Here is a 15,283-nt window from a genome sequence, read left to right as displayed (position 1 = left end):
TTCAGGTTCTTTAAAATAATTTACTGTGTCAAGTTTTGATAATATTCCTAGCTCTCTGAAAATGATTGAATCAAATAAGTATCTTTTTTTTTCTGCAAACACTACCCACCAGAACAATTTCCGGTTGTTAAACAGTAAAGTCACCATTCCTTTGGTAGTGAATATTTAAAGGATCTCCCTTGGAAATGAATTTTATAATAGGTGATTTTTTTATTATGTTTTTTACTCTATGTGATACTGATCCTTGCACTGGATTTCAGTTTGGCAATATGCTTTTTAAAACTGGGAGTCTTAAGGTGACTTTGGATATTAGCATTTTTCACTAAGTTTTTTGGATTTGAAAGTACCTTTTGACATTGAGTATTTCTTGGTGAGGCTAAAAAAATTGATAAATAGCTGACAAACCTCTGTAACCTACAGGTAGGCTAGATCAATGTTATACATTTCTAATGTCATGGTGTTTTTAAAGTAGAGAATTTTGAAGAGTAGAAAATCATAGCTGTCAAAATGCACAAAGATGAACATTCAGAAAGAATTGCTGAATCATCATTGCTTGGCATATAGAGTAGGCGTTCTCATTTCTTTAAAGGTTAACACATGATTATTACCCTTTATTATATTCTAAACATATATGTACATTTTCTTTTCCTCATAAAGGTTTTTTAACATTTTATTTGGACCGTGTGCAATTCTTTTGACATTTTCTTATTTATCTCTCTAATAGAAATGGGAACATTTTTGAAAAGATGTGAAAACCATACAGGAGATAAAAGATGAGTTATATACATAGAAAATGTCTCATAAATACCCAAAATATGTTATACTTTCAAAAGCAGGCATGAAAAGGGTATATAAATGCTATGATCTAACTTTCTTAACAAAAAATTATAAAACTACAGCAAATAACCATGAATATTTATAGAAAACAGGATTAGAAGTAAATACAGTAACATTTAACAGGGATTACCTAAAATGGTATTATAGGGAGATTTTTAAAAACTTTTTTCTGTGTTTTCCAAAATCTCCAACAATGAATATATATTTATAATTAGGGAAATGTGTTTTTGAAAGAAAAAACATTTCTCATATTACTGCCCCTTAAGTGGCATATCCAAATTTTACATTGATCTAGTTGCAGTTAAGTCTTGTAAGGAACATGAGTATGTACTGTCTGTAACCTGATACTTTGTTCTAGCTTTCCTGCAGCACCGCAATTCTTTAAATAGGGACCCTGTGGGGCGGCTGCGGGGGACGGGGGTTGAGGGGTGGCAGGGATCTCATTCAGTTTTAGTTTAGTTGAAGTAACTAAGTTCAGATACTAAAATTTCAAAAATAAGTATTTGTTCGCCAGAACTATGAACTCATGTATACTAGAAATAACTAGTTAGTTAGCTAAAATCATGTTTAAGTCCTTCACTTATTTTTAAATAATGCATTTGAATTTTATTATAGATATTCTATTAACAACGTGAAACCAGTACATAAACTTTCCAGCGTTTCTGATTGATAGACCCCAAGAATTTAGAAGACGATGTAAATTACTTGAAAATCCTAATTTAAACAACGTACATTTCAATATTATGTACTTAACAAATAGCTTAAAAATCAAAAAATACCTGAAGTACGGCTGTTGTTCCTTTTATCTGTATATTAACTTTAACTTCTTTTAACATAGGGTGTTTAATGACTGTAATGATTTTTCACCTAGTATGGAGTACATAAATATATAGTTGTGACATTCTGTGTTGAAATATTGGCATGTTAACCCATTTGTCCTGTTTAATTAGGAAATAAAGATGGTAGAGCCAGTCGGAAAATGAATAGTTAATCGTGGAGGAGGAGAAAACATAGCTCAGTACTTTGACTAGAGGCAGCTGGGAAAGTGACGTCCTGTAGCATTTGCTGTTCTAGAAAGTACAGAGACACGTAGTGAAAATGGGAGGATCTAGAAGGAGGCTGTCTCCTGTGTAGTGTATATTTATCTGTAAGTGAGCCGTTGGGGAAGGATTGAATACAGAGACGCTGTCTGCTTGCTGCCTTAAGACAGCTAGCTGAATTGCTGATTAACTTTTAAAATACCCAGCTTGGTTTATTTTTCTTAGAATCTGTTGCTAAGACTGGGGACGCTGTTTTCTTTTACAAAGGGAAATCTAAGTTAATTTCAAGGCATTCGAAATGGGGAAAGACTATTATTGCATTTTGGGAATTGAGAAAGGAGCTTCAGATGAAGATATTAAAAAGGCTTACCGAAAACAAGCCCTCAAATTTCATCCAGACAAGAACAAATCTCCTCAGGCAGAGGAAAAATTTAAAGAGGTCGCAGAAGCTTATGAAGTATTGAGTGATCCTAAAAAGAGAGAAATATATGATCAGTTTGGGGAGGAAGGTAAGTATTCTCTATATATCTTTCTGTCTCTTCAGCTCTGTCTCTTTTTTTTTTCTCTCTCTCTCCCAGCCTTTTTCCCCTCTCTCTCAAGCTTGTGGTTATCCTTAAATTGGATTCTCAGTCATATCAAAAGTAGAAGGACAAATAATGTATAATAACAAGGTTTCATCTCTGATCATATGAATGAGTATTGCAGAGCTATGAATGAAATGTCCTTGTTTGCCTTTTTTATTTTAGCATTTTGTATTATACATATTTTATCATTAGACTTACAATGTTAACAATGTATGTTTTAAAATAAACCTTGAATTCCCATACCTATTAGTAAATTGTGTCAAAAGTCTTATGCAACCTGTTTTGTTTTCTAATGAATTTTCTGCCAGAACCAATAAAGAGTCTTTAGTCATTTAAAACCTTAAGATAGGCATTTCAGGTTCTGAGTAGTGTTTATACCTTATTCACAAAAACAAAAAGTAGTTTTTTTGCCTTTCTTATAGCAAGGCTAGTTTAGACTGAACAAGACAGAGTTGTGACTCTCAGAAGCAGAAGGCAGAGGCATTTAGCTTCTAGTTGTTTTTGGCATTCTGCCTGGAGAGGAAAGAATTTTCCTGATGTCATAAAATACCAGAACAAGTTTTTAGCTTAATTGTAAACAATAATTTTGTGCCAAGAAAATGAAATCTCAGAAATACAATTTTTGACCTAAAATGGCCACCTAGGTAGAATAATTACTGATTTACTTTTAGGTAACATTATTTCTTTAGAAATTTTACTATCTAGGTATAGAGAAAAACATGACAACTTCCCTTTCCTCTCCCTGCCATACTTTTGTTTTTTGCATTGTGAGATCAAAAACTAGTGAGCACAGTAAAGGAGGATAATTTCAGATTATCCTTTTCTCATTTTGCATTTTAAATCAGGTTTGTCCATCACTTCCATATAAACGGGGCTATGAAGTAAGACTATTTTAAATTGCTAATTGATAACACAAAAACCTTTAACTTGTACTGGTTTGGGGATTTTCAACTTTTAACATCAAGACTAAGTTATTTTATTATTCGTTTTTCTCCCAAAATACTGGCTTTCAAATCACTGTAGCTATGAAAACTTTTTTGTTATCCCTTTGATTCCTTTGTTACATTTAACATCAAGTTTTCCTAATTAGAAATATATCCTTAAAATATAGTCAAGCAGTGACTGCTTATTTTGAATGAAACAAATTAAATGTAGACAAGCAGGGTGATTGTATATAGAGGGTTTTTTCCTTCTTGTTTTGTTTAGCTTTTTTGGTCTATGAGTTGCCCAAAATTGAAGTTTATGTTGCTGGTTTTGGTGTGGTGAGGACCCACAGTGTCAGGTTCTTACAAAGTAAATATTGAAAAAGGCAAATACTGGGCAGTTCAATCTTGCATGATACCTATGGCCATATTACCCAAAATGTCATGACTTGGTTTATCTCAAAAGCTAAGCAGGAGTCTGAGATACTACCAATAATGTACTACTATTTCTAAAGGAGTTATTTTGTAATTTTGTAAAGAAATTCACAAACATGGAATGACACTGAATTCCTGTGAAAAAGCAGATATCCACTGCTTTGTATTTAAAATATTTTGCAACAATTCACTGATAGCTCAAGTTTGTGGCTAAGCCATTGGATTCAGGGTTTAGTAAGGATATTTGTCTTCAGAATTTTCAAGTCACCAAATGATACATTTTTCTTGATTTAACATTACCTCTTAATAGTGCTTTTCTAGAGTGATTTTTCTTATTTAATTTTTATTGGTCATTACACAGTGAGTGAATTTTTTAAAAACTAAATCACCCTGAATCTGTATACCCTGGATTTTTTTTTTTTTTTTACTTACATAATTGATATAAGTGATAGGAGGAAAGAGTGAGGAGAGAATACCTTTCTTAAAACATAGAAATATATTATGCAGAAATACCATTCTCTAGTTATAGGTTACTTGAAAATACAATTGAATGGGCCAGGCGCTGTGGCTCACGCCTGTAAACCCAACACTTTGGGAGGCCGAGACAGGCGATCACCTGAGGTCAGAAGTTCGAGACCAGCCTGGCCAACGTGGTGAAACCCTGTCTTTACTAAATACAAAAATTAGCTAGGTGTGGTGGCAGACACCTGTAATCCCAGCTACTTGGGAGGGTGAGGCAGGAGAATCACTTGAACCCAAGAGGCGGAGGTTGCAGTGAGTCGAGATCGAGCCACTGCACTTCAAGCCTGGGCGACAGAGCGAGACCTCATCTCAAAAAAAAAAAGGAAAAAAAGAAAATACAATTGAATGAAAGTTATTTGAATTATTTTTTAAAATTATTCTTCCTTCACAGGAAAAGTATTATATTAAGTTGCCGTTTATTCAGAATATCTCATTTATTCTATTAAAAAATCCCATTTAGATACACTGAGAAAGTAGGGGAAAACATTTTTTCTCTTTGCCTTTTATTTATCTCCAGACGTGGTTCCATAGGTTTCTCCAGTAGTAACAAAACACTGAACTTTAGGACTATGGAAACACTATTAATTTACCTGGTATCCTTCTTCCCGCTCCCCCCAAGTTATTACAGTCTTGGGACTTAGAGCTGGGATGGTGGGAATAAGGAACCATAAACTGAAAAGTATATAAGTTGCATATGCTAAATTTATGTATTTAGGAGTGAAAGAACCAGTAATCCAGAGCACAGTATATTTGTGTTCTGAATATTCACAATTTAAAATGCTTTGTTTTAAAAACAGTTGGCTAGCTGGGTGAGGTGGCATATGCCTGTAGTCTCAGCTAACAGGGAGGCTGAGGCTGAAGGATTGCTTGAGCCCAAGAGTTTGAGTCCAGCCTTTGCAACATAGCAAGACCCTACCTCTAGAAAAAACAAAGGAAAGAAAAAAAATACAGATAACTCAAATTTACTTTTAGGAATCTATAAAAGGGAAACAAAAACATGTCCACACAAAGACATGTACCTGAATGCTTATAGCAGCATTATTTATAATAGCCCCAAACTGGAAACAATCTGAAAGCACCATAAATTGGTGAATTAAACAAAATGTGCTATATACATTCAATGAGGAACTATTTAGCAATAAAAGGACCAATTTGTGAAACATGCTACACCATGGATGAACCTCAGAAATTATGCTAAATGAAAGAAGCCAGATGTAAAAGACTATATATTGTATGATTTTATTTATGTGAAATGTCTGGAAAAGGCCAGTATATAGAAAAAGAAAGCAGATCCTTCTTGCCTAGGACTTGAGGTGGGAGCGGGGATTAGCTACAAATAAGAACTAGAGAATTCTTTGGAATGATGGCAATGTTCTATAACTGGATTGTGATGATGGTTATACAACTCTATCAATTTACTGTAATCAATTGAATTGTATTTGTACAATAGGTTAATTTTATGTATGTAATACATCTTTTTAAAAATAAAATTTCTCTATAGTTGAATCATTTGAAAACAAAAACCACAAAACTACAGAAATTTAAAATTGGATTCTGAACCACTCTCTAAAGCTTTAGGTTTAGTCTTGAATAGTTTAGTGGATGTCAACAAAAATTTGTGTTAAGAGATTTAAAAGAAAAGATTTTCAATAACACATCCTCATTTATTCTAGTTCTCTAATTTTTCTTTTTTTATGCTTTCCTTATTTTGTTATTGCTTATGATTTATTCAGTAACTTCAGATATTAAAAGGTAGTGTTTAAATGATAAAACTTGTATTTATTAATCTTTATACTAGTTCTCTTCTGTTCTTTAACTTATATACTTAGCTAGCTGGATTTTTTTTAATTCACTGTGTGTTCTAAAAACATGTAAGTAAATTTGATTTTTGTGAATTAAAACTGTTTAAAAAATCTCAGAATCTCATTATTTGATAACTGAAGTCTTGCTATAAATCTGGATTTTTACATATTAGATCTCCTTGGATAGAGTAAGAGTTATTAAAGTATTATCATGTTTTTTTCTTTGCAATCTGAATTTTTCTCCAGTGTTTCTTCTTTTGGAAACTTTTAGTCAACCTTAACTAATTAGTGAGAATCATTGTTGTAGATAGTATTCCAAACACATATTTGGTTTGGGACTGCAAACTGGATAACTGGTTAGTTGTAAAATAATAGCAGTCCTGCTAAATCGTAGGCAAATGTTGCTTCTCTAGTGCATTTTTTGATCACACAAAGTGATGATGGTGTCTAGAAAACATTTTGAATAGCAGAGGGAATCCAATTGGATATTAAACATTTGTATTAGCATTCAAAATGTACATGATTAAGAACTGACCATATAGTTAATGTGACATTACTTATAATTTTATGTGCTAGACAATGCAAGTGATACTTGCATAATAATGTATATTATAGTGGCATGAATTTTGGTAGGATTTTTTTCTTTTTTTTGTTGTTTTTGAGACAGAATCAGTCTCCTGAGTAGCTGGGATTTTACAGGCGTGCGCCACCACGCCTGGCTAATTTTTGTATTTTTAGTAGAGACGAGGTTTCACCATGTTGGTCAGGCTGATCTTGAACTCCTGACTTCATGCTCCACCCACCTTGGCCTCCCAAAGTTCTGGGATTACAGGCATGAGCCACCGTGCCCAGCCTAGGATTTTTTTCATTCATTAGAGTAGCTTCGTTCTTTGTCTGAGCTGCATAGTTGACTGTTTAATAGTGTCTAGGAAAACCTCAAAGCTGCATTGGAGTCTTTTTATCAGCTTTGATAAGTTACTTCAGACTTTGTATGAATCTTCTCAGGGACTTTGTAATTCTGACCGAATTACCCTTTTTGGCAAAGGAGGAAGAGGTTTTCCAGAAAGCCAAACCCATGATGTAATAAATTAAAACGTTATTCTTTCTTTTCATGAATTCATTATGGGTGCAAGTATTTAAATTTTGTCTTATAAGAGGCTAGATTGGGCAGGCTGATTTACCCAGTTTACTTAACTCAGTTAAATAATTATACTCCCTTAAGTCTATGGGATGAAGGATAAAATGATTTAAATAGTTTAAGCATTGGTTGAGTCACTTTGGTCATGACCTTGAGCTACATATTATTCTATCATTAAAAAAAAAAATCTGCCATTACCTTTTTAACATTTGGAGTTATACTACTAAAATTTATAAAAGGGAAATTTGGATGAGCTGCTTATGAAAAGATCTTGTCCTGCTTATACTTGTCATTCAGTTTCTACAAGGAATTTCCCTAACTATTTGGATGTATTGTTCAATACATATTTTGGCAATTTTCAGATTATTAGGTCTCTCTTGGTCTCTCCAGATTTCTATTCATGGAGGAAGGTAAAAATTTAGATAGCACTTGAGACCCTGTTAGATGAAATAGAGTAGATATATACCTTTTAATGGAAGAAGCCAAATGTAGAATAAGACATAAGCAAAACTAAGTTTCTTTAAAGTATGCTGTGTGTTAGTGGCATTTTAAATTGTTAAATCTCTCATATATGTAAATGTGTGATTATATTTTACATTGTTTTTGCTTCTGCCTTTTTCTCTGTACCAATACTCAAGACACCTTTTTTAGTTTTGATTTAGAAGGACTTTAGGAATTAGTTCATTCCCTTCATTCACTAGGCATGAATACCTACCATTTTCAGCCCTGTATGCATGAGCAATGCAAAATAAATATATTTCCTGCCTTCAAATCACCACTGTTTGGAGATATTAGAATCTCCTAGCTTCATCTGTTGGATTTTTCATAGTTTTATGATTTTTAGATTCTTTTCTTGCTTGTTTCTTGATCAGTATTGACCCCTTAAAAGATCACTATACTGTTGTTTTTTGGATTTTAGTAGAACATTTCTTTCACACATAGTGGAAAATGTTGTTTCAAATATAATCTTTTGTGGGTTAAATATTACTTAGTGGAACCCTTAAGCAAAGGGTCAAAAAGTCACTATATTGTTGCCTGAGGTGGACTGTTCACAAGAGACAGAAATAACCCATATAGAGGCCTTACGTGTCAAAGTTTACAGCTCTTGATTTCAGTCTTCTTCTTACAAGCCTTGAAATTAATGCTAAGATGTGGTATGCCTAAACAAATTTGGTATCTAGAGTAGGAATGACAACTGTAGTGTCTAAAAAACCATTCTTCATAGAGTGTCCTCATTATTAGCATTTTTTTCACTCTCTGACACACAGTTCTATTTTAATTCTTTTTTTTTTTTCTTCTTTTGAGATGGAGTTTTGCTCCTGTTGCCCAGGCCGGAGTGCAATGGTGCAGTCTTGGCTCACTGTAACCTCTGCCTCCCAGGTTCAAGCGATTCTCCTGCCTCAGCCTCCCAAGTAGCTGGGATTATAGGCATGTGCCACCATGCCCAGCTAATTTTGTATTTATAGTAGAGTTGGGGTTTCACCATGTAGACCAGGCTGGTCTCGAACTCCTGACCTCAAGTGATCCACCCAACTCGGCCTCCCAAAGTGCCAGGATTACAGGTGTGAGCCACTGCACCTGGCCCTATTTTAATTCTTAAACAGTAAAAGATGATCTGAAATAAAACTAGTTAGAATGAATATGGTATTTTGATTACATTATATTTTTACATATTTCTATTTTATTTATATTATATATAAACAGTATGAATATGGTATTTTATATTTTACTATATATTTTATTAATATATTTATATTTTTAAATGTTATATATATTGTTTGATTGTAATAAAAATTAAAGATTTAAGTTCTGCACTTTGTGTTGATTGCTGAAGACCTTCCAACTGACATCTTTTAAAAACTTATATATTTATAAGTAGATACTTATATAATTTATATACTTCAGCATGCCAGATCAGTAGTTTATAAGATAAGGAGTTCCCAGTTTTATTTTCTTTTTCTTTTTCTTTTTTTTTTTTTTTTTTTTTTGAGACAGAGTCTCACACTGTTGCCCGGGCTGGTGTGCAGTGGTGTGATCTCAGCTCGCTGCAACTTCTGCCTCCCGGGTTCAAGTGATTCTCCTGCCTCAGCTTCCTGAGTAGCTAGTATTACAGGCGCCCACCACCACACCTGGCTAATTTTTTGTATTTTTAGTAGAGGCAGGGTTTCACTATGTTGGCCAGGCTGGTCTCAAACTCCTGACCTCATGATCTGCCTGCCTCCGCCTCCCAAAGTGTTGGGATTACAGGCATGAGCCTCTGCGCCCGAACTTATTTTATTTTTCTTACTTACCTGTGGAACAAAGAATCAGGAATAAATATTAGAGATGCTGATTTGGCCAGAAGCAGTGGCTCACACTTGTAATTTCAGCACTTTGGGAGGCCAAGGCAGGCAGATCACCTGAGGTTGGGAGTTCGAGACCAGCCTGACCAACATGAAGAAACCTCGTAAAATTAGCCGGGCATGGTGGCACATGCCTGTAATCCCAGCTACTCGGGAGGCTGAGGCAGGAGAATCGTTTGAACCTGGGAGGCGGAGGTTGCGGTGAGCCAAGATTGCGCCATTGCACTCCAGCCTGGGCAAACAAGAGCGAAACTCTGTCTCAAAACACAAACAAACAAACAAAAATGCTGATTTGGAGGAAGAATTTGAAAACTAACAATTTAACTTAGGATGTAATCATCAAGAGTTTTATAGCTGTTCTGTATTTAGTTAAAGTGGCATTTCTGGCCAATATTAATACATTTTAATGTAAGTTAGCCAAAATTTATTAGCAATACAGTTTTTGAAAATTTAAGAGTTGCAAGCTTTTTTCTAATCATGCTTATCTCTTCAATTAGGGTTGAAAGGAGGAGCAGGAGGTACTGATGGACAAGGAGGTACCTTCCGGTACACCTTTCATGGCGATCCTCATGCTACATTTGCTGCATTTTTTGGAGGGTCCAACCCCTTTGAAATTTTCTTTGGAAGACGAATGGGTGGTGGTAGAGATTCTGAAGAAATGGAAATAGATGGTGATCCTTTTAGTGCCTTTGGTTTCAGCATGAATGGATATCCAAGAGACAGGAATTCTGTGGGGCCATCCCGCCTCAAACAAGATCCTCCAGTTATTCATGAACTTAGAGTATCACTTGAAGAGATATATAGTGGTTGTACCAAACGGATGAAGATTTCTCGAAAAAGGCTAAACGCTGATGGAAGGAGTTACAGATCTGAGGACAAAATTCTTACCATTGAGATTAAAAAAGGGTGGAAAGAAGGCACCAAAATTACTTTTCCAAGAGAAGGAGATGAAACACCAAATAGTATTCCAGCAGACATTGTTTTTATCATTAAAGACAAAGATCATCCAAAATTTAAAAGGGATGGATCAAATATAATTTATACTGCTAAAATTAGTTTACGAGAGGTAAGTTGGTAGGACCTAAAATCCTAAGACCAAATAATTATGTAGTTGATCATAGGGAGTGTATCTAGATAATAGCTAACATTTATTTAATGCCTATTATACATTAAAAATAATTATTATAACAATCCTCTAAGATAGTACTAGTATTATACCTCTTTTATGGATGTGATTATATTTTCTAACCTTAGTTACTTATAAAGTGTCAAGTGTTAACTGGATTATGTACTATGAGGCTGCTTTTACAAATGTGGTTTATGAGATCTGCATTGGTAATCTCAACACATTAGTCTTTGTATATAGGGTTTGTTCTAAAGTTGTTAATATGGAGTAATAATTGCATAACAAAAAAGATTAGAAGAAAATTATAATTCACTATAAATAAATTTGTATACATTTATATTAATATACATTTATAAGTGCATATAAATATATACATTTATAAATTATAATGGTACTACATTAATACAATTATTATTTGAGTTCTTATTTGCCCTATTTCTTTTTTTTTTTGAGACAAGAGTCTTGCTCTGTCACCCACGTTGTGCGATCTTGGCTCACCGCAACCTCTGCCTCCGGGTTCAAGTGATTCTCTTGCCTCAGCCTCCTAGGTAGCTGGGATTACAGGCGCCCACCACCACACCCAGCTAATTTTTGTATTTTTAGTAGACACGGGGTTTTACCTACCATGTTGGCCAGGCTGGTCTTGAATTCCTGACCTCAGGTGATCCACTCGCCTTGGCCTCCCAAAGTGCTAGGATTACAGGTGTGAGCCACTGCGCCTGGCCTATTTGTACTATTTCTCAAATTGGATTGTAACTTTGCAAATATGGTCATAGCAGTTCCCTGCTTCAAATTCTTAAATTGCTCTATATAACCTCTACCATAAAGTCCAAACTTTTTAGCTTAAAATAAGTCATTTTAAATCTGATGTCTACCCATAAAATGTATATGCACTTCCCCAAGTTTGCTCTATTATTATTATTATTATTTTTTTTTTTTTTGAGATGGAGTCTCGCTCTGTAACCCATGCTGGAGTGCAGTGGCACAATCTCAGCTAGTACTGCAGCCTCCACCTCCCAGGTTCAAGTAATTCTCCTGTCTCAGGCTCCTGAGTAGCTGGGATTACAGGCGCCCGCCACCATGCCCAGCTGATTTTCATATTTTTAGTAGAGATAGGTTTTCACCATGTTGGCCAGGCTCATCTTGAACTCTTGACCTCAAGTAATCCGCCCACCTCAGCCTCCCAAAGTGCTAGGACTATAAGCGTGAGCCACCGCACCCGGCCCAGTTTGCTCTATTATTATCTTGTATACTTGAGCTGTACTCTATGGAACACTATTGTTTCTTACCCTGCTCTAATACCTACCTGCTACTGGCCAAGCATCCTCTACTCCCGGAATCTAAGGGGTTAAGTTGGGTGCTCTTTCTCTTACAAAAGACCTCCATGCTTACCTCTGTTCTTACACTATACAGTATTATAATGGCTAGTTTGCTTCTATGTTTCTGTGAGTTCCTTGTGCATTCCTTAAGCTGGGGTCGGTGTTCATGGTCCCTATAAGGCTCACCATCTAGCCAGAATGTGTGGCATATAGTAAATGCTCAGTAAACATTTGTTATCTAAAACAAATATATTTCTTGTCCTAATACTTTCCAGAGAAATAGTTGCTCCTATCCTGTTCTTTCTAGTCCTGAATTTCTCCCTCTTCTCCCATTCCAATCCCTGCATCTTGAATGTATTAATAGCAGCTTCAAAATAACCATGTCATTCCAGGGCAATGTGGAATATATCCTTTACTTCTCTTTTACCTTTTCTTTTCTTCCTTTTTTTTTTGGTAACATATCTAATAATGCATGTCCTGAAGGAATTTTCCTTTTTTTCTTTTCTTTTCTTTTCTTTTTTTTTTTTTTGAGACAGTGTTGCTCTTGTTGCCCAGGCTGGAGTGCAATGGCACGATCTCGGCTCACTGCAACCTCCGCCTGCCAGGTTCAAGTGATTCTCCTGCCTCAGCCTCCTGAGTAGCTGGGATTACAGGCATGTGCCACCATGCTTGCCTAATTTTGTATTTTTAGTAGAGACGAGGTTTCTCCATGTTGGTGAGGCTGGTCATGAACTCCTGACCTCAGGTGATCTGCCTGCCTTGGCCTCCCAAAACGTTGGGATTACAGATGTGAGCCACCGTGCCTGACCTCTGAAGGAATTTTCTAATGAGGGAAAAAAAATTATAACTATTGTTATTCTTTTGGAGGTTAAAGTTTTACCTTAGTGGTATTATCCTTTACCATCTGGTAATATTTGTGCTTAGATTTTTGAGTTTCGAAGTGTTTTCATTTTATTTTATTTGGTCCATTTTAGGCATTGTGTGGCTGCTCAATTAATGTACCAACACTGGATGGAAGAAACATACCTATGTCAGTAAATGATATTGTGAAACCCGGAATGAGGAGAAGAATTATTGGATATGGGCTGCCATTTCCAAAAAATCCTGACCAACGTGGTGACCTTCTAATAGAATTTGAGGTGTCCTTCCCAGATACTATATCGTCTTCATCCAAAGAAGTACTTAGGAAACATCTTCCTGCCTCATAGAATGAAGAACTTTGTTACCCATATTTTGATAAGGCACTGAAAATATAAAAGGACTGGCAGTTTACTGATGTAGATGTGAATTCTGTATAAAGATGTGTAAATTCTTTTGAGGGTTCATTAAATTGCATGAATAGAGACGGGTCAAATAAATAGGCAAAAGGGATTTTTACAGTTAGAGATAAAAGAGAAAACCATTCACTGCATTTTATTTCATTTCTCCTGATTTAGATAGTTTTAGTAATTTGCTTATATGTAAAAGTTGTTTTTGTGGAGTCAGCAGATATATTTCTAATAAAGTGCTAGACTATCCAATTACTTAATTTCTTATACCTTTAGATAATCAGTATGAAAAGTTCCCCTTTATAATGGAAATGAAAATTCTTAACTAAACTATACATGTAATATGTATTTCTAGAAGAGAATAAAAACCCAAGTCAGTTATTAGATTTAAATCACCTTCTGAAATGCTGCTATAGGGCTGCTATCTGTAAAAGAATATCCTGATGAATATATTTCACCATTTTGATTTTTAAAGTATGCTGTAGCATTTCTTAATAACATCGTTGTGATGTTCTTAAGGCAGATCTTTCTTCATAAAAAGGAAAGTAATGGCAATTTCTCTTCTGTGGAAATCCCAATTGCTTGAATTACTGATATTTTAGAAATAGACTTTTTAAAATGCCATATGTAATTTTATGCAAGTTGACTATATATCTTGTACTTAATAAATTATAGGCTCATTTTCTCTGCTAGTTTAAAGTAATTTGTTTAATAATAGATGTGTTTTTAGAGGAAATGCTGTTACTTGGAATTAATTTTCCAGTTATACAGTCTTCTATAACTTACTAATAATATGCTATATGTACTTTATGTAATTTCCCTAAAAAGAATGAACTACCACTACACTATGGTGTTAAACCAAAATATAGGGAAAATAAACAGTAACTGCTGCTTATGGATAATGTTGCAACTACTTGTTATGCATATAAATATTTTACTTTTTCATATGTATAGATTGCATTTCTTAGGTGTTTTAATTTTTTAAATATATTTATGTTTAAAAATTTTAGTTTTGTTTCTGTTTTATAACTATAGTGAGAATGATGTTTTGAAACAGTTTTTGGTTATAAAATAGCTTTCAGGATTATATATATATATATATATATATATATACTGGGTCCTATCACCTTTTAGTAGAATATGAAATATTCTTTTAGAAATCCAATATAAATAGGTTATAATAGCCATATTCTTTATTACTTTATTGAGATATAATTTACATGCCATAAAGTTTACCCTTAAAATATACAATTCAGTGGTTTTTAGTAATATTCACAAAGTGGTACAATCATCATCACTTTCTAATTCTAGAGTATTTTCATCACCCCAAAAAGAAATCCTAAATCCATTAGCAGTTACTTCCCATTCTTCCCTTCCTCCAGCCCCTGAAAACACTACCATCTACTTTTCATCTGTATGGATTTGTCTGTTCTGGACATTTCACATAAACAGACTCAAACAATATATGGCTTTTTTTTTTTTTTTGGTCTGGCCTCTTTCATTTAGCTTAATGTTTTCAAGGTTCATCTATGTTGTATCACGTATCAGTACTTTATTTTTTGTGTGGCACATCATATGGATATACCACAATTTGTTTATCTTTTCATTAATTATGGGCATTTGGCTTATTTCTACTTTTTTGGCTATTATAAATAATGCTGCTGTGAACATTTGCGTGCCAGTTTTTGTGTTTCAATTCTCATGGGTATATACCTAAAAGTGGAATTTCTGGGAGTAACCATATATTTGAGTTGCAAATGGAAAATGCTTGAAAAAAATGCCACAGAATTCAGCTAATCGTATTTATTACTCTAATTCATAAATGATTCCTCTATAACTGTCTCTCTGGATGACAGTTAAAACTCCCTACAGAATGTGAACATTACAGAAATTTTCTCACAAGTCTAAAGATCTAGATCTGAAAAGCATCAGTCAACGTGGTGACTG

The 15,283-nt window shown here is 34.4% G+C and overlaps 1 protein-coding gene across 8 annotated transcripts in view; it reads left to right on the top strand.

Annotated features, from left to right (window-relative positions):
• The window catches only part of DNAJB4 (DnaJ heat shock protein family (Hsp40) member B4), a 35,535-nt gene extending 21,190 nt beyond the window's left edge, over positions 1-14,345 (top strand). For 4 of the 8 annotated variants that reach the window (XM_024242442.3, XM_054547092.2, XM_024242437.3 and 1 more), the window contains exons 2-4: positions 2,145-2,386; positions 10,121-10,689; positions 13,043-14,340. In XM_024242442.3, the coding sequence (XP_024098210.1) occupies positions 2,176-2,386; positions 10,121-10,689; positions 13,043-13,276 (1,014 nt within the window). In that variant the 5' untranslated portion in view covers positions 2,145-2,175 and the 3' untranslated portion in view covers positions 13,277-14,340. 8 annotated transcript variants of the gene reach the window in all.
• Positions 14,346-15,283: the final 938 nt, after the last annotated feature.

This window comes from Pongo abelii, chromosome 1, assembly GCF_028885655.2.
Source record: "Pongo abelii isolate AG06213 chromosome 1, NHGRI_mPonAbe1-v2.0_pri, whole genome shotgun sequence".
NCBI classification, from domain to species: domain Eukaryota; kingdom Metazoa; phylum Chordata; class Mammalia; order Primates; family Hominidae; genus Pongo; species Pongo abelii.
The sequence above is the reverse complement of the archived record's forward strand: the minus strand, read 5'-3'. Positions and strand labels throughout refer to the sequence as shown.